Here is a 25,313-nt window from a genome sequence, read left to right as displayed (position 1 = left end):
ATTCATGGAGGTTATGTCCATTAATGGCTCTTAGCCAGATGGGTAAGGAACGGTGTCCCTAGCCTCTGTTTGTCAGACGGTGGTGATGGACAGCAGGAGAGAGATCACTTGATGGTTACCTGTTAGGTTCACTCCCTCTGGGGCACCTGGCATTGGCCACTGTTGGTAGACAGATACTGGGCTAGATGGACCTTTGGTCTGACCCGGTATGACCATTCTTATGTTCTTAAATCCAAGACTTTGGTTTCTGATCTTCCTTGAGCTCCTGGGAGTTTCTAGACTTGCACTGAGAGCAGAATGATGTCTCGCTAAATGTCATGTAGTCTCCTGTTCTTTTTCCTTTCAGGAAGGAAAGTTCAAAACTCCTCAGACATGCCCAGTCCATTATGTCAGCTGTCAATGACACCAAATTCAACTCTGCAGTGTTCCTTCTCACTGGGACACCTGGGCAGGAAGACATCCATCTCTGGATCTCTCTCCCCTTCTGCTTAGTGTATGTCATTTCAATAGTAGGAAATTCAGTCATTCTGTTCATTATAAAAACAGATCCAAGCCTCCATAAGCCCATGTACATCTTCCTTTCCATGTTGGCCGTCACCGACCTTGGCTTATCGATATCGACCATGCCAACGACATTGCGGCTATTATTATTTAACTCTAGAGAGATCAGCCATGATGCCTGTTTTGCCCAGCTGTTCTTCATCCACTCGCTTTCATACATTGAATCCTCCATGCTCTTGTTGATGGCCTTTGACCGCTTTGTTGCAATCTCTTACCCACTGAGATATGCTTCCATTTTAACTCCACCGAGAATAGCCAGAATGGGACTTTTCTTTGTGCTAAGATCCATGGCCCTAATAATCCCACTCCCTTTTCTCTTGAAACGCTTCCGATACTGTCGAGCCAATGTCCTCTCCCATTCCTACTGCCTGCACCAGGAGGTCATGAAGATGGCTTGTTCCGATATCACAGTCAACAGCATCTATGGCTTGTCTATTGAACTCTTAATGGTGGGTTTGGATTCGTTGCTTATCTTTCTCTCTTATGTGATAATCCTCAAAACTGTGCTGAGTGTCGCATCCCATGCGGAGAGACACAGGGCCCTGAACACCTGCATCTCCCACCTCTGTGCCATCCTGCTCTTCTACATACCAGAGATCGGTTTGTCTGTCATACACAGATTTGGCAACAGCTCTTCTCACTTCCTTCAGATTCTCCTGGGCTATGTCTTCCTGCTGGTCCCACCTCTGATGAACCCAATCGTGTACAGCGTGAAAAGCAAACACCTTCGTTCAAGGATAATCAGGCTGTTCATCAAGTGAAGGTTGTGACACTCTGTGCTTCATGGGAATTCCCTGCACCTCCATGTTCATCCTTATAATATGATTGTGTTGTATCCAGTGCAAAGTTTGTCATGTAAAGTGTCTTCAGAAGGCTCATGATGCACTGAGCATTGTTATAGTAACTGTTGTTACAGTAATGTTATAATAAGGTTATAGGTTGTAATTTCATGTATATAGTTATGAGGATGAAAATGTATCATCATGAATTAAAGCAAGCCCAGAAAAACACTCTCCAGGAGCAGAGGGGCAGTTCACACCTCATCAGGGCATGTATGGGACAAACCCAGCCCAGCCTCACAGGAACAAAGGACACTGGCCTAGGCAACAAGAAAGGATCTGTTGGACTCTCAGGTGAGACATCCCTCTTCCTTTAGTCAGTTTGGGACTGTGATGGGGTAATGTTCACCTGACTCTGATGGGGGGGGGGCAAAGCCAAGAGGGAAGAAAGAACATGATAAAAGGGAGAGACATTTTCCATACTCTTCCTCTCTTTTCCACCTACATCTACAGACACCACCACCAAGCGACTGAAGCGCTGATCAAAGGGGAGAGCCTGGCTGAAGAGCAACCAGAAAGGCTGTGGTTAGAAGGATCTAAGATTGTAAGGACACTGAAAGTGTTAAGATCAGCTTAGAATGTGTTTTGCTTTTATTTCATCTGACCAAATCTGACTTCTTATGCTCTGACTTATAATCACTTAAAAATTATCTTTGTAGTTAATAAATCTGTTTGTTTATTCTACCTGAAGCAGTGTGATCACAATGGTGTCTTCTGGCCTTCGGGTCTGCCCAGTGGTGTTAGTAGCACTGCCCTGCCACATAGGGTGTGGTACTGATAAATATGAGGCGCTTGGACGCCGCAAGAATTGTAACCAGAGCTAAGTGTCTTAGAGAAATTTCAGCTCTTTGTGCCTCATAAGGACGATTTGGGGCACAGGGTGAAGAACCTGAACTCTTCCCAACACCCCTTGGTGATGAGGTCTGTCATCGGCACAGCCCCCTTTGATGAGGGAGTTCTGGGCCCCTCCTGCAGCTCAGCACCAAGAGGGGGAATTGGGACGTGCCTTCGGAGAGCAAAGGATCTGGAGATCGTTGCCTGGCTGAACAGAGCCCTGCTGGGCTGCCTCTCAATCTGATCCTGACTCTCCACCCACTCCATGAGCACCGAGAGCCACTCTAGCACTGGAGATAGACCTCACACCCTGCATCCAAATTTCCATCATCAACAAGTTTGGGGACAGCTGGATCTGTGGGGGGTTGTTTGGGTCCAAGAGAGTTAGCAGCAGGCATTTGAAGCTGGGCTTGGGTCAAGCCCCTTTCTATTAAGAATGTGCATAGCCCTGCTTACCCAGTGTGGGCATGTCTCATATCTGAGAAAAGAGGAGACCTCCTGAGCTGTGCATCAGGTACCCAGTGCATCTTCGCACCCATCACTGTTATGTCCGGTTGTCTGTGGGTAACCTTGGTCCTTACAACCCAGGGCTCTGTACCCCAATGCAGAGGGACACAGCGTCTCCGCCACTGATGGACTGTGTGACCAGAAACGCCCACTAAATAACCCTCATTGCCTTCGTTTGTGGGTGCTCAGCCTGAGAGACAGCCAGCAGCACCAGCTCCTGGGATTTTATTGGGAGATTCGCACTATTTCCTGTCTTTCTTAAAGCCCCAACTTCTGGGATCCAGAGACTGCGGAGGAATCTCAGCTTTTCGTTTTCTTAAAAGAGTTTATTTTAAAAAGTGAGTTTCAGAAAAGCAAGAATCTCTGTACCACATGCACCACAAAGGCTCAGAAACCAAAGGCACATGAAAACAAACCCCAGATTAGTGTATTATAAAATCTCATTATTTTAATCCAATGTCATTGTTTTATTTGTAGGGTGTGACTCATACTTGTTGAACCGCACTGGGTGATACTGTGTACCTAGTTGAAGAGATCTAAAGGGGAACTAGCAAAAGTCACAACAAATAAAAGCAATTATTTTTCAAAGTCCATCAGAAGCAGGAAGCCTGCAAACAATCAGTGGGGCACTGACGACTGAGGAGCTAAAGTAGCGCTCAAGGAAGATGAGGCTGTTGCACAGAAGTTAAATGAATTCTTTGCATTGATCCTCACCGCAGAGGATTTGAGGGAGACTCCCACACCTGAGCCATTCTTTTTAGGTGACAGATCGAAGAACTGTCCCACATTCAGGTGTCAGTAGAGGAGGTTTAGGAACAAATTTATAAAGTAAAAAGTAAAAAGTCACCAGGACCAGATGGTATCACCCAAGATTTCTGAAGAAACTCAAATGTGAAATTGCAGAACTACTAACTGGAGTATGTAACCGATCACTGAAATCAGCCTCTTTGTCAGATGACTGGCAGATAGCTAATGTGATGCAGATTTTTTAAAAAAGGCTTTAGATGTGATCCTGGCAATACATGCCAGTAAGCCAAACTTCAATACCAGGCAAATTGGTTAAAACTATAGTAAAGAACAAAGTTTTCAGATACATAGATGAACACACTTTTTTTGGGCAAGATTCAACATCGCTTTTCAAAGGGAAATCATGTTTCAGCAATATATTAGAATTCCTTTGAGGGTCAACAAATGTGGGCAAGGGTGATCCATTGGATATAGTTTATCTGAACTTTCAGAAAGCTTTTGACAAGGTCCCTAACCAAAGGCTCTTAAGCAAAGTAAGCAATCATGGGATAAGAAGGAAGGTCCTCTCATGGATTGGTAACTGGTTAAAAGATAAGAAACAAAGGGTAGGAATAAATGATCAGTTTTTAGAATCAGAGGGGTAGCCATGTTAGTCTGGATCTGTAAAAGCAGCAAAGAGTCTTGTGGCACCTTATAGACTAACAGACGTTTTGGAGCATGAGCTTTTGTGGGTGAATACCCTCTTCTTCGGATGCATGCATTCACCCACGAAAGCTCATGCTCCAAAACGTCTGTTAGTCTATAAGGTGCCACAAGACTCTTTGCTGCTTTTACAGTTTTTAGATGCGAGAGAGGTAAGTAGTGTTGTCCCACAGAGATGTGTACTGGGATCAGTGCTATTCAACATATTAATAAATGATCTGGAAAAAGAGGTAAACCGTGAGGTGGCAATATTTGCTGATGAGACAAAACTACTCAGTATACTTAAGTCCAAAGCAGATTACGAAGAGTTACAAAGAGATATCACAAAACTGGGTGATGGGGCAAAAAAATGGCAGATGAAATTCAGTGTTGATAAGTGAAAAGAAATGCACATTGGAAAACTTAATCCCAACTATACATAGAAAATGATGGGATTTAAATTAGTTGGTACCATTCAAGAAAGAGTTCTTGGAGTCACTGATGATAGTTCTCTGAAAACATCCACTCAATGTGTTGCAGCAGTCAAAAAAGCGAACAGAATGTTGGGAATCATTAAGAAAGGGATAGAGAGTAAGAAGGAAACATCATGTTGCCTCTATATAAATCCAACGTAGGCCCACATCTTGATTACTGTGTACAGATGTGGTCCTCCCATCACAAAAAAAGATATATTGGAATTGGAAAAAGTTCAGAAAAGGGCTACAAAAATTATTAGGGGTATGGAACGGCTGCCATATAAGGAGAGGTTAATAAAACTGAGACATTTCAGCTTGGAAAAGATGACTAAGGGGCGATATGATGGAGGTCTACAAAACCATGAGTGGTGTGGAGGAAGTGAATAAGGAAGTGCTATTTACCCCTTCACAAGAACCATGTGTCACCAAATGAAGTTAAAGGCAGCAGGTTTAACACAAATTATACGAAATATTTTATCACACCACACACAGACAGCCTCTGGAACTCATTGCCAAGGGATGTTGTGAAGGTCAAAAGTATAGCTGGTCCAAAAAAATCAGATAAGTTGATGGAGGAGAGGTCCTTCAATAGGTATTAGACAAGATGGTTTTGAACGCAGCTCCATTCTCCGGGTGTCTCTAAATTTTGGATTGCCAGAAGCTGGGAGCAGACAACAGGGGATGGATCACTCGATAATTGCCCTGTTTTGTTCATTCCCACTGAAGTATCTGCGCTGCCCCCTGTCAGAAGACAGGACACTGGGCTAGATGGACCATTATTGCAATATGGCCATTTTTATGTGCTTAAATTATTCCCCTGATGGATGGGATGCTGTAGACAAGCCTTTTCCAAGGCTTCCCTCTGCTACAGAGATGGCATAGACACCCTGCCAGATGTCCAGGGCAGGCTCAGTGTGGGAGGCTGATGGGAAGGCTGGAGCTGCCACTTAGGGGAGTGGTTCTGTCGCATGAGGGAAAGAAGCTCATAGGTTGAGCTAGAGCTGTGCTGGAAAACAGAGAGATTCCCCCAACCCCATCAAAAATGTTGACCCAAATTGAAATGTTTCCTTTTCATCTATTTTTTGGGGTGAGATTTCATAGAAAATGGATCATTTTTCGCTGAAAGCTCGGTTGCCATGATTCTGCCCAGCTGCAGCTGCCTAGATGCCCAAGAGAAATTGGAAGCTTTTCATCTGCCTCTTCCTCATAATGTAAATGAATGTTGCACTGACGGAGTCTATGGCTGCACTCTGGGTATGGAAAGGTCGAAACCACCTCACCAGCATATGGCTGGTGTATTGTATCCCTCCACTTGTATAAACAGCCTTCACTCTCTGTGCAGGCCTCTTCACCCTGTACAACAGAGCCTTGTGGAATCTCCCTTCCCTGGCCTGCACCCGGGCTTTGTAATGCAGGAAAGGGGGCTGTTGGGGAAAAATCTGGACTTATATTATTATTATATATATTTTTTTATTTCAGCAAGATCACAGCTGTGACAGCATCAGCGTTACCACTTGGATGCCCCCGAGGTAGCCATGTGACTAATCAGAACCATTGAAATAGTGATGATGATCCCAGACTCCAGTAATAGAGCCTGCAGGAGAGCTGGGCTGCAGTCCAATTAGGTAGGATCTCCACACATCCCCTGTGATTTGGCCTCCTGCAGTTTGCCTTGGCCGTGTTGGGGTTAAAGTTAGTGCACATTATGCTAAGCAGCTGAGGTCCCCTGATGGCCAAGTGGCCCCCAAGGGAATGTGCAGAGATGCTTCATATAGACAGTTCCCTCCCTATATGAACAGACACTGCCTGCTGCCTGTGCAACCTCTCCGATGACTCCTTGTCCTTCAGGGTGAAGCCTTCTCATGTCAGCAGCTCCACGTCTAGCAGGAATTGGGTACGTTGGCAGGTTTCACTATCTCTAAAATGCAAAGTGAAGGGGAAAGGCTGAAAGCTGTTTCCATTTGCAGATGTTCTGTGCAGCAGCAGAGGACTCAGCTGGGCCGTCGGTGTGACTCAGTGATGTGGCTGGAGGGCAGGCAGCGCTAGGTAGCTTGGGAACCCCTCCCCTACATCTGCCTGGGCCCCACAGTGCGTTATTCAAGCTTTATGGAAAACTGACTCTCAAAGAGAGCTTGGAGTTATAAATCCCCAGTGCCCCGAGTCAGGATTTATCAGGGGGTACCATTTCCAGAAGCGCAGAGTGCTATGGGTCCAATCCTGCCAGAGGCTGAGTGAGAGGAGACCCCACAGAATATCAGTGACTAGTTCACAAATTGCCTCAGGTTTATTTAATACTGGAAATTTAATCAGCAAATGCTTTTTCAGCTATTTTATTCTCTGGCTTGATTGTGAACACAGGAATTCAGAGCTGCCGTGGTCTGTAGTAATGGGTCTGACAGGGCGTATGTTAATTTCCTAACTGGCTGAGGGGTCCTCCTCAGAGCTACAGCGCTGCTGGGATCTCTGCCCCCTCTCTGGTCTCCGAGTGCCACATGTCAGACATAAGACCCTGCCTCTCATGGGGTGGAATCCCACGACCCTCCCACCTCAGACTGGGCCCTGGGCTACTGCACACTGTGGGTCGATTGTGCTTGCCCAGCAGTTCGCAGTGGGTTTGGCACCTGAGGTTCTTCCCTCTGGGATTCTGTGACTAGTGGTGAGAGGAGTGACCAGTCAGCCTCCTTGAACCAAAATACTGTTTAATCTGAACAGTAGAAATAATGTGTAACATTAGAGAATAAGAGGGTTTTCAAAGAAGAGTCTGTACATGTCTCTGACCTCCAAACCCTCCCACTCTGACGAGGACCCAGGTAGTTCGAGAGCCTTCAGTCTTCCCCGGTGCTGTCTGTGCCTGTCAGTCTGAAGAGCTTCCCATCCACAGCTTTTCCACTTCTGGAAAGCCTCTGAGCGCAGCCAAAACAAGCTGTGTGATGTGGCTGGATCCCAGAAATAGGCTTTTCCCAACTTGTAGCTCCAGTGTTGTCTCTCCACCTCCCTGAAGTGCTGACTGAGCGATGGCTTGTCTTGAGGTGTTGCTTCCCTTCCTGCTTGTTTCCCAGGATCCTGCTACTAAACTAAGATGAGCCGTGCAGGTTTCACCCAATACAGCCATAACATAAACATCCCAATAGTTAACCAATGTAGCTCTACAGCAAACATCCCAAGAACTGGGTTGAACATTATGGCAGCTCAGCTCCATGTCTGTCCCAGTGCCATTCCCGGGGGCTAAGACCAGGGAAGCACTTACGCTTCTCTTGGAGGGATTCTTGGGGGTCAGAGTGTATCACTGGGAGCATCTGGTAAGGGAAAGTAAATAGAGCCCAGTTCTGATTGATTTTACACATGTAGAGCTGTAGTGATGCCGTTAAAGTCAATACTATTCAATTAAGAAAATGGCAATAAGAATTTATCTCATATACTGCAAGGCAGTGGGGAAAATTATATATATATATCTTCACTCCAGGACACATAGGTACAGAACCATTTTCACCATGAACTGGCCATGTGTTTAGACTCATTTCATGATACAATGGGCCACACTCAGAATTGGAGGGCCAGAAAGGGTGTCTGTGGGAAGGTCATAATTGCAAAATCACACAGTGTTCAAGTAGGCTGCAGAACTCCCGGCCACAAGATATCAAGGGGGCCAAGAGTTTAGCAGGATTCAAAGAGGGACGGGATGTTTATATGGGCAACCAGAAAATCCAATTATAGTAGTGAGGATTGTTTTAAAAAGTCTTGGAAGGGCTCTAAACCTTCCTGATTTACACCATTACATATGTCTAACTAGTGGCTGTCATGGAGATGTTTTCCCTGGCAGCAGGTTATCTCACAGCTGTCTATTTCAGGGCTTCTTCCAACCCTCTTCTGCAGCATATGGAACTGGTCACTGGATACTGGGCTAGATGGACTGTAGGTCTGATCCAGTCTGGCAGTGCCTATCTTCCTGTTGTTGGTGTAAATCCAAGACTATGTTTTTGCTGATTTTCCTTCAGCTCCCGGGAGTCTCTAGACGTGCACCGAAAGCAGAAAGGTATCTTTTTAAATATCATTTAGTCTCCTGTTTTTTTCCCTTTCAGGAAGGAAAGTCCAAAACTCCTCAGACCTGCCCAGTACATTATGTCATCTGTCAATGACACCAAATTCAACTCTGCAGTGTTCCTTCTCACTGGGATACCGGGACAGGAAGACGTACATCGCTGGATCTCTATCCCCTTCTGCTTAATGTATGTTATTTCAATATTAGGAAATTCAGTCATTCTATTTATTATAAAAACAGATCGAACCCTTCATGACCCCATGTACATTTTTCTTTCCATGTTGGCTGTCACAGACCTTGGCATATCGATAGCCACCATGCCGACGACACTGGGCATATTCTTGTTTAACTCTAGGGAGATCAGCCTCGATGCCTGTTTTGCCCAGCTGTTCTTTATCCACTCACTATCATACATTGAATCTTCCGTGCTATTGATGATGGCCTTTGACCGCTTCATTGCGATCTGTAACCCACTGAGATATGCTTCCATCTTAACCACACTGAGAATAGCCAGGATGGGACTTTTCTTTGTGCTAAGATCGGTGGTCCTTCACATCCCACTTCCATTTCTCCTTAAACGGTTACGATACTGTCAAGCCAATGTCCTCTCCCATTCCTACTGTCTGCACCAGGATGTCATGAAGATGGCTTGTTCCGATATCACAGTCAACAGTATCTATGGCTTGTCTATTAAACTCTTAACGGTGGGGTTGGATTCATTGCTCATCTTTCTCTCTTATGTGATGATCCTCAAAACTGTGCTGAGTGTCACATCCCACGCGGAGTGCCTCAGGGCCCTGAATACCTGCGTCTCCCACTTGTTCGCCGTCCTGCTCTTCTACACACCAGAGATTGGCTTGTCTGTGATACACAGATTCGGGAACAGCTCTTCTCACTTGCTTCAGATACTCCTGGGCTACGTCTACCTGCTGGTCCCACCCCTGATGAACCCAATCGTGTACAGCGTGAAAAACAAACACCTTCGTGCAAGGATAATCAGGATGTTCATCAAGTGAAGGGTCAATTCATCGCCTGGCTCCAGTGCTGGTGACACGGGTCACCTATTGCATCCTAGACACTTAAATCCAAGACAACATGAGCTACTGATCTCCACTCTGTAGAGAGAGGGTCAGATGGGGTCTAAGGCCTGGAACAATGGGAGTGGGGCTGCCCCCAAACACTGGTAAGGGAGGACAGTGCATGGGGAAAGGAGACCAAGGCAGGCAGCACCATTTATAAATTGACTGTGTTCATGGAGAGCCGGGAGACCAGTGGGATGTTGGCTAATAAAGAGCCATACTGGTGGCTGATCCAACCTCTGAATTCTTGTTGATGCTGTCAATAAAGAGAAGGGATGTGGAGGTTTTTTTCCCATTAAACCTGTCTGTGTACTGTCCTGTCTCTGGTTAAACATCCACGGGCCATTAAAAAAAGGCTGCAGAGCTGTTGTGGAGTCACAGTTCTGGTATTTCCTGAGCACTCTGGATGCTGCGTGATCCATGGGGGCTGCACCAGCTGTGGACAGGGGCTGCCTAGGTTGCCACACACTTCTACTTCCCCTACCAATGCTTCCCTGTTTGTAAGCAGCAGATGAAGTGGAGCATGGCCCCTAGTTGGTTCCTCTGGCACTTGTACCAGGAAGTTGTCCCCAGCACTCTCCAAAAACTTCCTGGATTGTCTGTGCACTGCTGCATTGCTCTCTCAGCAAATGTCAGGGTGACTGTAGTTTGGACAGGGGGCAGGGCCTCAGGGGAAAAGGTGGAGCGGGGGATGCAAAAAGCCTAAACCAATGCAGACCCCGGCAAGGAGGTGGGGAAGGGGGAGCAGAGGGCTTGTGAGTAAAGGAGGAAGTGGGGCTGGAGGGTATAGAGCCAACCTTCAAATACAAAATGCAGATAGCACAACAATAACCAGCAAATCATAACTTTTTCATCAACATCTTACATGTCACATTTTGTACAAGATTTGTTTCAAATATATAACCGTGATTCCAAAGTGATCTCTAGACATATGGTCATATTTTAAACAGAGAACATAACAGAAGCTCTTACCATGGCCCAGCTCTGGCTTGGCCAGGAGGCAGAGCCCCAGAGGAAGTGGAAAGTCTGAAGCAATGCAGACACCAGCAACAAGAATGATAGAGTATTCATGAGTAAAGGAGACTGGTCACATTGGAGAGTAGGAGACCTTGTGCTTTGGAGAAGACTGAATAAATGCAACCCCGCAAAGGGGAATCTTGTTTTAAGTATCCCAGGTTGAGAGTAAGTCAATGCAAGGACTTTAAAAGGAAGGTAACGGTGATGTAAGGATTCCTTAGTACCCAAATGGGAACTCTGGGGTGGTCCCTATCTGCATGGATTTGGCCAGAGTGGGCTGTGCTCCTGGAAGCTGTTACCAATGGGTGGAGGTCAGCCCAGCCCCTGAGGCAGGGGGAGAACAGGCCAGCAAATCAAACCACTGTAACTGGCTCCTTGCCATCCCCGCTCTCTGCAGGTTGGTGCTGTTCTCTGGGCACTGCACTGAGACTCAATAGATCTGGGTTTGATTTCCTTGCTGTGTGCCTGTGGGCAAGCCATGGGCTGTCTCTGAACCTCTGCCCAGGTGGGTAGCAGAACTGTCCTGCCTCACAGCAGTGGCAGGAGGATGAATACATTCAAGGTGCTCAGATACTCTGAGACCCCAAGATCAGGGCGAATCAGTGTCCCACAGAACAACAACTTTGACATTTGTCTATAAAAAGCCTCTTACCACAGCCTCTTGTGACAGCTGGCTTCTGGGAAGCCCCGTGACTCCAGCACCTTGGTCTCTGTGGCAAATGTAGGGGTGCTCGGGGGTGACAGTGAGGGGTGGGTAGTGGATTTCTGAAGAGAGTGTTGGAGTGTCATGGGGTCAACAGGAGTTTCAGCACAATCACCAGAGCGGTGTTTGCAAGCCATAGAGGCTGAATTGGTCTAACCGACAAGCAATGGAGCAATGGCCATGGGGAACTCACTTAGACAACCTGGCTGGGAGAAAGCAGTTTTAAGGCAAAAGTCAGCTCCACAGCTTGGCCGTGAAACAAGGACACTGCTGAGCACTTTGGTTTCCAAAGACTTCTTCCAAAAGAAAGGGGCAAACAGATGGGAAGATGCTCTCAGAGACACAGGGAAAATAAGCTGGGCCCCAAGAACTCCTTGGCTTCCCAGAAGTTTGAAAGTTGGGCCAGTTCTGTTTCTCTGTCTCCAGAGCAAAGCCTGTCTACCTTAGCTTGGAGTGACACGTGAGATAGATGAGTGTAGACGTGTGGCAACTGCCTGGTATTTTATAACCATTTTCTCTAATGCTTTGTGCTGTTTGCTAATAAACCTCCTAGTTTTAAGGAGGGTGGAGGTGACTGTATAGCCCTGGTCACAAACTCCCTACAGAAGTGACTGAGGTGTCCAGTCAGAGCTGCTTGGTGATAAACTTTAATCATAGATGGGATGTTGTTCCCAGCTCGAAAAGTGGGAGTATTGCGAGATTCCCCCCCAGGACATAAAAGGACCTAGTATAAAGTGACCATATATCCCAATGTTACTGTGACAATCCCAATTCTTCTTGCCTGTCAGCATTCAGAGGAGCAACTTGTTCAAGTTTCATCCAAGATAATGATCCACTCAAGACCGTGGTTCTCAGTGGTGGCAGATGACATAACAAGGAGCAATGGTCTCAGGTACAAAAATGAAGACGCTAGACAGTGCTGATGGCTCATCAACAAAGATAATGGACCATGGAAGAGCTTAGCCTTCCAGTGAACGTTTCATCCGGCCTATGAGTAACGGCTGCTGTGACTCAGCAGGGCATGCATGGGCATGTGATCAGACCACATGACACTGAACTCCATTTTGGTACCTGTATTTCTTCACAAACTGGTCTGGGAACTTAGCTTAAAACAAAGGGTTCTTGCCATATGGAAAAACTTTATAAGGTGTTGAGTGACATCATCTGTTGACCTACCTCTCCACACAGCAGAACTCCTGGAAACACCTGAGGAACAAAGACTGAACGGAGGGAAGTGCTGGCCCCAGGCTATAGGGATTTCTAGCCTGCATATGAAAACTTGGTGGACTGCTTGTATCATCAGTCAGGGAGATAAATTGCTAATTCATATCCAATCTAACTTGATTATTAGGCTTCATTTGAAGATTTGTTTATTTGCTAGTTAACCTGATTTGATGTTTGCTGTCACCTATAATCCTGCACCATCTATCTTTCTGTATTTAATAAACTTGTTTTATATTCTATCATAACCAGTGTGTTTTGTGTGAAGTGTCTGGGAAAATCACAGCTCTGTAAACAAAGGTTGTTGCAGATCTTTCGCACTTCTAGGGGAAGGCTACCTATATTCATGGGTTTGCATTAATGCCTGTGCAGTAGAAGATGGCATAATTGTAGGTTTACACTTCAGCAAGGGTGGAAGGCTGGGAGATGGGAAATTGGCTGTTGTCTCCTGTTTGTCCTTGAGTGGCTTAGATAAAGCTCTCAGGTAGCTCAGTTGGGTGTGCAGCCCCACTTGCTGTCTTGTAGGGTGATAACAGGGCCTGGAGAGGCTGGCGGTGTCACTGGCAGAGCAGTGTGAGAGAGGCCAGCTCAGTTGAAGGGTTAGGGATCTCAGCGGTTCCACTGGCTCCCTGATTGTACCCTGGGGGTGACAATCCATCACAGAGATTTTAGAATAAACTGATAAATTAAATAGTAAAAGTCACCAGGTCCAGATTGTATTCACCCAGGAGTTCTGAAGGAACTCATGTTGAAGAACTACTAACTGTGGTATGTTGCCTTTCACTTACATCAGGCTTTATCTCAGAACACTGGCAACTAGCGAATGTGATGCTGATTTTTAAAAAAAGGCTCCAAAGGTGATCCCGGAAATTACAGGCCATTAATCCCAACTTCAATATGAGGCAAATTGGTTGAAACTATGGTAAAGGTCAGAATGATCAGACACATTCATGAACATGATTTGTTGGGGAAAGTCATCCTGGCTTTTGAAAAAGGGAAATCATGCCTCACCATTTAGAATTCTTTGAGTTTGTCAACAAAATTATGGTGAAGGGTAATCCAGAGGATATAATGTACTTCAACTTTCAGAAAGCCTCTGACAAGGTCCCTCACCAAAGGCTGTTAAGAAAAGTAAGCAGTCATGGGATAAGAAGAAAGATTCTCTCCTGGATCAGTAACTGCTTAAAAGGTAGGAAACAAAGGGTTGGAATAAATGGTCAGTTATCAGAATGGAAATAGTTGTGTCCCAGAGGGTCAGTTCTGTTCCACATATCCATAAACGATCTGGAAAAAGGGGTAAGCAGTGAGGTGGCAAAATTTGCAGATGAGACAAAATTAATCAGTATACTTAAATTCAAAGCAGACCTTAAAGAGTTACAAAAGCATCTCACAAAACTCAGTGACTGGGTGAATGACAGATGAACTTCGGTGTTGATAACTGCAAAGTAATGCACACTGGAAAACTTAATCCCCACTTTACATACAAAAGGATGTTCCCAAATTAGTTGTTACCACTCAGGAAAAAGATCTTGGAGTCACTGTGGATGGTCTCTGAAAACATCTGCTCAATGTGCAGCAGCAGTCAAAGAAAGCTAACAGAATATTGAGAACCATAGTCGGAGGATGTAATAGGCCAGGACAGGCTAAGACTCCAGTGGTGCAGCTGTGGATGCTGGCCACCAGTTGCGGGATTTACACAGGGAAGTTTTTGCTTATTATTATGCACCATGCAGATTCCAAGGTGGCCGAGGATGCAGTATGTGGTACTTAGCTTCCCAGGTTCAGGGATGTCATAAACAGATAGTTAAGGGTTAAAGTCTCTTTTCCCTGGAAAGGGTTAACAAGCTCAGTAACCTGAGGAACACCTGACCAGAGGACCAATCAAGGGACAGGATAATTTCAAATCTCTGTGGAGGGAAGCCTTTGTCTGTGTTCCTTGTTTGCTCTGTGTGCTCTCTTTGGATCTAAGAGAGGCCAGACATGTCTCCAAGTTCTCCTGGAGTATTTCCTACTATCCAGTATAGTGAGTATTAGAAAGGCGAATTAGTCTTATAATTTGATTTCTACATTTGCAATTGTGTGTTTGCTGAAGGAAATTCTTTATTTCTGTTACTGTTACTGATTATTCTGAGGAGGAGGGAGGGGGAAGTCTCTCCAGTTTTTATAAGTTAGACCCTGTATTTTTGCATCCTGGTAATACAGAGAGAGTGTACTTTTTTGTCTTTCTTTAATAAAATCTTTTCTTTTTAAAACTTGATTGATTTCTTCCCTTGTTTGGATTTTCAGGGGAAGGGGAGGGGGAAAAAGTGAATCCCTCTTTGTTTGATTCAAGGAGTTTGAATCAGGTATCTCTCCTAAGCACTAGGAGAGGGGAGGAGGGAAATGGTTTGTTTCCCTTTGTGTTGAGATTCAGGTTTGAATCTGTGTTCCCCAGGGGAAGTTTTTGGGGGAACAGGGAGTGTGTCAGACACTTAAAACTGACTGGTGGCAGCGAGAACCAGATCTAACTAGGATTTTAGTTTAGAGGAGTCCATGCAGGTCCCCATCTTGGAACCCAATAGCTCCAAGTGGGGGAGAAAACCTATGACAAGGGAGATTACTGATGAACACAGGAAGCTCTATAACACTTTCCACTGTGACAAGTTGTCACCCCCGCGGTGCAGTCTGGAAGCTGTGGGAACTGCTGTGCCCCTCAACCCTCCAGCTAGGCTGGCCAATCATACACTGCTCTGCTGGTGACACAGCCAGCCTCTGCAAGCCTTGGTATCAACCAACACAACAGCAGTTAGTGCCATAAAACCAGCTGAGCTGCCTGAGAGCTTTGCCTAAGCCACTCAAAGACAGGCAGGAGACAAGAGCCAATATCCCACCTCCCCCTCCTTGCACCCTTGCTGGCATATAAACCCAGAATTATACTGCCTTGCACTGCACAGGGGTCTGTACAGCGTAGGCTCATTAATAGAGGTCACTTTCTCCTTGATGTGGGCAAGATATGCGACAGCCTTTGTACCTAGACTTGAGATTTTCCCGGACACTGTATCCAACACATGCTGGTAAAGATAAAACATAAAAAAATCTACAAAAAGATGGATTTTAAGTAATTATAAGTGATAGCAAACAGATCAAAGTAGATTACTGAGCAAATAAACAAAAAACACAAACTAAGCCTAACATACTAGATAGGTTGGATGTGAATTACCAATTTCTCACCCTGACTGATGAAACAAGCTGTCCACCAAGTTTCCATACGCAGGCTAGAAATCCCTTGAGGCTGGGACCAGCACTTCCCTCCGTTCAGTCTTTGTTCCTCAGGTGTTTCCAGGAGTTCTCTTGTCTGAGGAGTGAGGCCAAGAGATGATGTCACACCCTACGTTATATATTGGAAAAATACAGGTACCAAAATGGAGTTTAGTGTCATGTGGTTTGATCACATGTCCTTGCATGCGCTGCTGAGTCATAGCAGCCATTATCCATAGGCTGTCTGGAGCATTCTCAGGAAGGGTGACCCCGTGGGGGGATAAGCTGCTCCTCAGGCCAATTGTTTACCTTAAGGTCCCATTACTCTGAATAGGCCCCTCACAACCAGCTGTCTTGACAGGAAGCATTTTGTCCAGGCGTAGCTACATTTGAAATACAGATACATAGTCAATATTCATGACTTCTGATACAAAAATGATTCATGCATAAATATAGTGTTATATTTTGCAAATCATAACATTTCCATAGGCACCTCACAAGACACATTTTGTACAAGATGCATTATAATGATATCATAATCATAATGATACCACTATGCTGAATACTGGGGGCAGTGTCATAACTGCTTCCTCAGCTGCTCTGGAACATGCATGGCACATTTAAAATGTTCAGGTTCTTCAGAAAGAGACATACTTTCCCCATGGGGCAGATTGGGGTCTCAGGAGAGGAGGCGCAGCATAGCTCGGGGGTGGCTCTGTCCAGCCCAAGGCTCCTCCATCCACGAGCTGTAGGAGGGGAGATCAGGGCTACAGACATTGGTGGTGGGCAGGCCCTGGGTTCTCCAGGATGGGGATGTTCAGCGCTCCAGCTGTGGTGGGAGAGAGCTTCTGGCAGAAGGTGTGGGGCCAAGGGGACCTCCCTCCCTAAAGGGGGGCTCCAACCACCATTCATGTTGGGAACCATTAGGAAAGGGATAGTTAAGGAGAGAGAAAATATCATATTGCCTCTATATAAATCCATGGCACACCCACATCTAGAATACTGTGTGCTGTTTTGATTCCCCCATTTCAAAATATGTATATACTGTGTGTGAATTGGAAAAAGTACAGAGAAAGGGTAACAAAAATGTTTACGGACACGGAGCAACTTCCAGATGAAGAGAGATTAAAAAGACTGGGACTGTTCATCTCGGAAAAGGGATGACAAAGTGGGGATATGATAGAGCGGTGTAGAGAAAATGAATAAGGAAGTGCTATTTTCACCTACATAATAATCAGGGGTGACCTAACTAAGTTAATAGGCAGAAGGTTTAAAACGAACAAAAGAAAGTACTTTATCACACAACACACAGTCAGCCTGTGGACTCATTGCCAAGGGATGTTGTGAAGACCAAAGGTATAACTGATCCAAAAAAGAATAACATAAGTTCATGGAGGAAAGGTCCATCAATTAGCCAAAATGGAGGAGACGGAGGGGATGGATCCCTTGATAATTCCATGTTCTCTTCATTCCCTCAGAAGTATCTGCACTGGGCAGGACAAACCATTTGTCCAACACAACAAGGCCGTTATTATATACTTTAATTGTTCCACTGATGGATGGGCTGCTGCTGACAGGCCATTTCCAGGGGCTCCCTCTCTTATAGAACTGGCGTATCCACCCCAGCAGATGTCCAGGTGCTGCTCACTGTGGAAGGCTGATTGCAGGCTAGTGCTGCCAACTAGGGGTGTGGTCCAGTAGCATGAGGGACAGAGGCTCATGGTTTGAGCCAGGGCTGGGCTGGAAAACAGAGAGATTTTCCCTCCATGAAAAATGCTGAGCAAACTGAAATGTTTCCTTTTCATCCATTTTTTTGCGGTGATTTTTCATAGAAAATGAATCATTTTTCTCTGAAAGCTCAGCTGACATCATGCTGCCCAGCTGCAGCTGCCTGCATCTCCAAGAGAAACAGGAGGCTTTTCATCTCCCGCTTCCTCATAACATAATGAAGGTGGCACTGATGGAGTCTATGGTATGTAAAGGTCAAAATTTCCCGATCAGTCTATGGCTGGGGTATTGTTCCCTTCAGCTTCTCTGACCAGCCTTCCCATCTCTGTGCAGGTCCCTGCACGATGCCCCCTTCAGCAGATCCTGCGGGCAATAGCTTCTGTGACAGACCCTGGTAGCACATCTCTGCTGAACCTGTCCTAGCAGAGAGCTGGAGAGGGTCTTAGAGCACTTATGAAGTTACAGAGATGGTGGGTGGGCCTAGGTACCGGTGAATCGCTGAGATCTGTGCATAACTTTGGATCCTGGATCCCTTTTCATTCCTCAGGGAGAAGAGAAGGGACTTTCCCTCCTGGAACTATCCAAGGGAAATGTCCATGTACATCTCCTCCCCTGGCCTGCACCCTGGGTTGGTGATGCAGAAAAGGGGGCTGCCAGATAGAAAATGGGTCCTATATTATTCTATTATTTATTATTCTATTTTATTTTATTTTATTTTATTTTATTTTATTTTATTTTATTTTAGCAAAATCACAGCTGTGAAAGCATCATTGTTACCACTTGGCCACCCTCACGGTAGCCATGTGACTAATTGGAACCATGCAAACAGATATGACAAGCCCGGAGTCCAGGAGGAGAGCCTTTAGCTGTGATTTGGCCTCCTCCAGTTTGCCATTTGCTGCAACGCCGTTTAGAGCTGGTGCCAACTAAGCCAAGCACCTGAAGTTCCCTGATGGCCAAGTGGCCCCAAGGGAATGTGCAGACATGCTTCATAAAGACAGTTCCCTCCCTATCTGAACTGACACTGCCTGCTGCCCGTGCTACCTGTTTGATGACTCCTTGTCCTTTAGGGTGAAGATCTCTGGTGTCAGCGGCTCCCCTTCTAGCAGGAATTGGGTATGTTAGCAGGTTCCACTATCTTTCAAATGCAAAGAGAAGGGAAATGGCTGCAAGTTCTTTCCATTTGCAGATGTTCTGTGCAGTGGCAGAGGACTCAGCTGGGCTGTCAGGGTGACTCAGTGATGGGGCTGGAGGGCAGGCAGTGCTAGGTAGCTTGGGAACCCCTCCCCTACATCTGCCCATGCTCCTCAGGGGTTATTCAAGCTACACAGAAATCTGACTTTCAAAGCGAGCTCGGAGTGTTAAATCTCAGTGCTGACTTAGCGATGGCTTTTCTTGAGCTGTTTCTTCTCTTCTTGCTTGTTTTCCAGAATCCTGCTACTAAGCTAAGATGAGCCGTGCAGGTTTCATTCAGTACAGCCATAACATAAACATCCCAATTGTTAACCCAATGTAGCTCTACAGCAAACATCCCAGGAACTGGGTTTAACAGACACATTCATTATGGCACCTCAGCTCCATGTCTGCCCCAATGCCATTTCTGGGTGCTACAGATTTTATGAATACAGGGCAGAGACATTCAAAGAGAGAGAGAGAGAGAGCAATGGATGACTTTCCTGTGTGAAAGGAAGTTCCATTTCCATGAATATTCATGCATTTGACTTTGAAATCCACTTCCTGCAAATCCTCGAAGCAAGTGCTGGGGTTACTCTGTACTAGAGAGTGAGAGCTCAGGGAATGGATATTTTCTATACTGACCCCAATGCCTGTTACCACTCCGGATACAGGCTACAGACTGACAGAACAGAACCTGAGGAGAACCAGTCACCTATTAACCCAGGGACAGAGGAGCTACTAGACTTTTGTTTGCTGACAAGTGACTGACTGAGGGGTGAGATGCTGGGATCTTTTCAGGTTTTGAAGAAATCCCGATGACAGAAGCGACATTTTAAGTCCCACTCTAACCTGAGAAATCATCTCTGAAAGCAGATCAGAGGGGAAAAAATGGGTTGACGTGTGTGTGTGCTTAAGCACAGATGTGTAAATGTTATGGCAAAATTTTTCATTGTAATACAAATATTACAAACCAAACTTTCATGACATGCCTGTATATTGAAAGCCAGCAGCAGAGTTGTTAGAATCTCTGCAGGAAGGAGCAGTGGTAACTTTAATGCTTAATGGCTTTTGCTTCAGAAAGTATTTCAGAAGTGCTCCACATACTGTTTGCAATGGGTTTGTGCTATTAACTCTTTGTTCAGTGAACAATTGTATGATACTGTCTCCTGATACCTGACTAGAAGCTGTTTCTAACACTTATATTAACTGTCATTAACACAATCCCTCTGCAATATCTGTGAAAGACTTTCCAAAAATTCCAGAGAGAGCAGAACTACTGGGCTATGTTTCAGCAAAGAGTAGAGCTGAGGTGCAGGAAAGCGGAGTGTAATAGTGGTTCTGTGTAACTTACACTCATCACCTCTTCCAGGAGCATTGCTTAGGTAATTTGCACACAACTGGATATTAGTGCAAACCTAGTGCTTTCACTATTCTCCCATTTGTAATACGATCCCCTTATATGCCCAGCTGCAGTAACACTCTGTGTTAGCTTGTAACTTCCCAAATATCTAAAAATGCCTCATGGGGAGAGGATGCAGGTCCTGTGAGGATAAAAAGAAGCCTGTAGGATGATCAAATCTCTGGATTCAGTCACCTTTGGCCAGGGAAACACTTCAGCTTCCCTCGGAGGGATTCTTGGGGTCAGTGTGTATCACCGGGAGCATCTGGTAAGGGAAAGTAAATTGAACCCTGTTCTGACTGAATTTACACATGTAGATCTGGAGTGACGCACTTGCACTCAATATTATAGAATTAAGAAAATGGCAATAAGAATTTATCTCATTACTGCAAAGAGGCAGTGGCATAATTTTGAAGTGTCAGGAGTGGAGAAAATTATATATATATATGAAAAACATTTATAAATATCTTCAATCGAGGACACACAGATGCAAAGACCATTTTCATCCGGCCATTTGTTTAGATTCATGCCATCATACAATGGGTCACACTCAGAATTGGAGGGCCAGAATGGGTGTCTGTGGGAAGGTCACAATTGCAAAATCACACAGTGCTGAAGGAGGCTGTGGAACTCCCAGGCACAAGGTATCAAGGGGGTCAAGAGTTTAGTGGGATTCAAAGAGGGAGTGGATGTTTATATGGGAAACCAGGAAATCCAATTACAGGAATGATGATTGTTTTAAAAAAGTCTTGGGAGGGCTCTAAACCTTCCTGATTTACATCACAATATATCAGGGAGAAATTTTCCCTGGGAGCAGGTTATCTCACAGCTGCCTATTGCAGGGCTTCTTCCACCTTCCTCTGCAGCATCTGGAACTGGCCACTGGATACTGGGCTAGATGGACTGCAGGTCTAATCCAATCTGGCAATGCCTATCTTCCTGTTAATGGTGCAAATCCAATACTATGTTTTTGCTGATCTTCCTTGACTCCTGGGAACCTCTAGACTTGTACTAAGAGCAGAAGGATGTTTAATTGAATATCATGTAGTCTCCTGTTCTTTTTCCTTTCAGGAAGGAACGTTCAAAACACCTTGGAGCTGCCCAGTACATTATGTCAGGTGTCAATGACACCAAATTCAACTCTGTAGTTTTCCTGCTCACCGGGATACCTGGTCAGGAAGACATGCATCTCTGGATCTCTGTCCCATTCTGCCTAATATATGTCATTTCGATTGTAGGCAATTCAGTTATTCTGTTCATTATAAAAACAGATCGAACACTCCATGAGCCCATGTACATTTTCCTTTCCATGTTGGTCATCACAGACCTTGGCTTATCGATATGTACCATACCAACAACACTGGGGATATTATTATTTAACTCTAGGGAGATCAGCCTCTATGCCTGTTTCACCCAGGTCTTCTTCATTGACTTTCTTTCATACATTGAATCCTCCGTTCTCTTTTTGATGGCCTTTGACCGCTTCATTGCGATATCTGTCCCACTAAGATATGCTTCCATCTTAACCCCACCGAGAATAGCTAAGATGGGACTGGTGGTTGTGCTAAGATCCGTGGTCCTAATATTCCCACTCCCCTTTCTCCTGAAACAGTTCCGATACTGTCAAGCCAATGTCCTCTCCCATTCCTACTGCCTACACCAGGAGGTCATGAAGATGGCTTGTTCAGATATCACAGTCAACAACATCTATGGCTTGTCTATTAAACTCTTAACGGTGGGGTTGGACTCATTGCTTATCTTTTTCTCCTATGTGATGATCCTCAAAACTGTGCTGAGTGTCGCAGCATCCCATGTGGAGTGCCTCAGGGCCCTGAGCACCTGTGTCTCCCACCTGTGCGCCATCATGCTCTTCTACTTACCACATATTGGCTTGTCTGTGATACACAGGTTTGGGAACAGCTCTTCTCGCTTGCTTCAGATTTTCCTGGGCTACATCTACGTGCTGGTTCCACCCCTAATGAACCCAATCGTGTACAGCGTGAAAAGCAAACACCTTCGTGCGAGGATAATCAGGGTGTTCCTTAAGTGAACAGTGAGTTCATCAGCCAACTCCAGCACTGTTGACACGGGCCATGAAAAACACACGCCCCCTATTCCATCCCGGACCCTGACATCCACAGTGGAGATCATTAGCCCAAGATGGAATGAGCTAATGATCTCCACTGTGGAGAGAGAAGTTCTGACGGGATCTACGGCCTGGAGCAATGGAAGAGGAGTTGGTGAAGAAGGCTAGTGCACTGGTGGATGGAAGGCAGTAGCATTTACAAAGTGACTGTGTTTGTGGAGAGCTGGGGGACTGGTGGGATTTTGGCCCATAAAGAGCTGTATCAGTGGATTCTCTAACCTCAGAATTCCTGCCTATAGAGTTAATAAAGAGAAGGGATGTGGATGCTGTTTCCCATTACACCTGGCTGGTCATTGTCCCGTTTCTGGTTAATCATCCCTTCCTGAGTGCTCTGGGTGCTGAGTGATCCACTGGCACTGCCGCAGCTGTGGACAGGGGCTATTCAAGGGGCACGGACGCCCATCCTGCACACAACACTCCCTATGAGCTCACTCCCCTCTGAGGCAGAGCAGAGCTGTGTGTGTGAGAGAGTCTGACACTCAGGAGACCTGGCAAGAGTCGCAGGCCCAGATTCCCTCTTCCTCAGGGCCGGCTCCAGGCACCAGCTGAGCAAGCTGGTGCTTGGGGCGGCAGATTCTAGGAGGCGGCTTCCACCCAATCCTAGGGCGGCACTGACGCTTTTTTTTGTTTAATTTGTTTGTTTGTTTGCTGCTCCGGCCGCCCTGTAGGGGGCGGAGGAGGGGAGCGCCCTGCAGCTCATTTGGCAGGGCAGCCTGCGTCCTTCCCTCCCCCACGACTGGAGCAGCTCGGAGCCCTCCCGGCAGGCAGTGCGGAGGTCGGGGCCGCAGGGTGAGCACCTCCCTGAAGCCCTGGCTGCCCCCCGTCTCTCTCCCCCCCCGCTCCCTCCCCTCCCCCCATTAGACCGGGCGCGCACTCTGCAGCACAGGGAGTCCCCTGGCTCCGGCCGCCCTGTGGGGTTTTTTTGTTTTCTTCTCCCCTGCTTTGCCGGTTGTGCCGTTCCCCCACCCCCGCTTTGCCGCTCCAGCCGCGCCGCAGGTTGGTTTTTTTTCACCTGCTTTGCCGCTCCAGCCGTGCAGAGTTTTTTGTTTTTCCCCCACCCTGCATTACCGCTCCGGCTGTGCGGCAGGGTTTTTTAGTGTCTTCCCTGCTTTGCCGATTCAGCGCCGTGTTCCCCCTTTACTGCTCCAGCCACACCGTGGTTTTATGTTGTTGTTTTGCTTTTTTTCTCCCTGCTTTGCTGCTCCGGCTCTGCTGCAGTCCCCCTTTGCCATTCCAGCCGCGCCGTTTTTGTCCCCCGACCCTGCTTTGCCGCTCTGGCCCCACTGTGGTTTTGTTTTTTCCCCTGCTTTGCCACTCCGGCGGCCCCTCCCCCCCTCTTTTTTTTTTTTGCTTGCGGTGGCAAAAAAGCCAGGGCCGGCCCTGCATATATCACATTGCCTATCTTGAAGGACGATCACTCACTCTCACAGACCTTGGGAGACAGGCCAGTCCTCACTTACAGACACACCCCCAACCTGAAGCAAATACTCACCAGCAATGACACACCACACAACAAAAACACTAGCTCAGGAACCAAAGTCTGCAACAAACCCCGGTGCCAAATATGTCTGCTTATGTGTTCAAGGGACACCATCATTAGGCCCTAAGCACATCAGCCACACCATCAGGGGCTTGGTCACCTGCACATCTACCAATGTGATAGATGCCATCAGGTGCCAGCAATGCCCCTCTGCCATGTACATTGGCCAAACCACACAGTCTCTATGCAAAAGAATAAATGGACACAAATCTGACATCAGGAATTATAACATTCAAAAATCAGTAGGAGAACACTTCAATCTCCCTGGCTACTCAATAACAGACTTAAAAGTGGCAGTTCTTCAACAAAAAAACTTCAGAAACAGACTCCAACGAGACACTGCAAAACTGGAATTATTTGCAAACTGGGCACCATCAAATTAGGTCTGAATAGAGGGGGAGTGGATGGGTCACTACAGAAACTAAATCAATGTGTTAGGCTCAAAGGTGCCACAAGTACTGCTAGTTGTTTTTACAAAAACTAATTTCCCCTTCCTAAATACTCACCCTTTCTTGTCCACTGTTTCAAATGAGCCACCTAGTTTACATTGGCCTCATTAACACTACAAAAGTGATTTCCTCTCCTTCTTGTCAACTGTTGAGATTTCAACCTTAATTGAATTTGCTCGTTAGCACTGACCTCCCCACACTTGGTAAGGCAATGCCCACCTTTTGTATGTTGTGTATTTATACCTCCCTAATGTATGTTCCACTCCATGCATTAGATTAAGTGGGTTTTAGCCCACAAAAGCTTATGCCCAAATGTTGTGTATTTGGTTGTCATGGTAATAGAATTTTGTGTTGCTATGGCAACCGCCTTAGATTATTAGGGGATGGCCCAGCCAGTTCTGTCTGGCTGTTCTTTAGTTCTGTGTGTGGCAATAAAAAGGCTGCTTCAAGGTTTACAGCTTTCCGTGTCTCCAGTGATTTCTTCCTAAAACTGTTGCCCCCAAGGAAACTACACCAAATCAATGTGTTAGTCTCTAAAGTGCCACAAGGACTGCTCGTTGTTTTTGCTGATACAGACGAACACGGCTTCCGCTCTGAAACTTTTCCATAGACCCCTCACAAGACATGTTTGTACAAGATCTATTATAACGGTGTCATGATAATACCACTGTGATGAATATCTGAGGCAATGTCCCAACAGCTTCCTCAGCTGCCCTGGAACCTGCAACGCAAATATAAAAAGCTCAGATTCTTTGGGAAGAGACAAGCTTTTCCCCAGGGTGGCTCGGGGTCTCACAAGAGGAGGTGCAGCGGGGCTGGGGTGGCTCCAGCCAGCCCGGGGCTCCTCAAACCATGCTCAGGGCTCTAGCCACAGGGGGTGTGGGGGCTCTGGGCTTCTCCAGGGGGTTCATCACTCTGGTGGGGGGGGAGGGCC

General features: G+C 46.2%; 3 protein-coding genes across 3 annotated transcripts; all 3 read left to right on the top strand.

Annotated features, from left to right (window-relative positions):
- The first annotated feature begins 386 nt into the window (after window positions 1–386).
- LOC120395397 (olfactory receptor 51G2-like) lies at window positions 387–1,322 on the top strand. The gene has a single exon (XM_039519761.1). The coding sequence runs from the start codon at window positions 387–389 to the stop codon at window positions 1,320–1,322; it is 936 nt and encodes a 311-aa protein (XP_039375695.1).
- Window positions 1,323–8,764: 7,442 nt separating this feature from the next.
- Window positions 8,765–9,700, top strand: LOC120395392 (olfactory receptor 51G2-like). Its single transcript, XM_039519757.1, has one exon. The coding sequence runs from the start codon at window positions 8,765–8,767 to the stop codon at window positions 9,698–9,700; it is 936 nt and encodes a 311-aa protein (XP_039375691.1).
- An 11,655-nt stretch (window positions 9,701–21,355) lies between these two features.
- On the top strand, window positions 21,356–22,294 carry LOC120395389 (olfactory receptor 51G2-like). The gene has a single exon (XM_039519754.1). The coding sequence runs from the start codon at window positions 21,356–21,358 to the stop codon at window positions 22,292–22,294; it is 939 nt and encodes a 312-aa protein (XP_039375688.1).
- Window positions 22,295–25,313: the final 3,019 nt, after the last annotated feature.

Source organism: Mauremys reevesii, linkage group 1, assembly GCF_016161935.1.
Source record: "Mauremys reevesii isolate NIE-2019 linkage group 1, ASM1616193v1, whole genome shotgun sequence".
Lineage (NCBI taxonomy): Eukaryota > Metazoa > Chordata > Testudines > Geoemydidae > Mauremys > Mauremys reevesii.
This window is presented reverse-complemented; position numbering and strand designations above follow the sequence as displayed.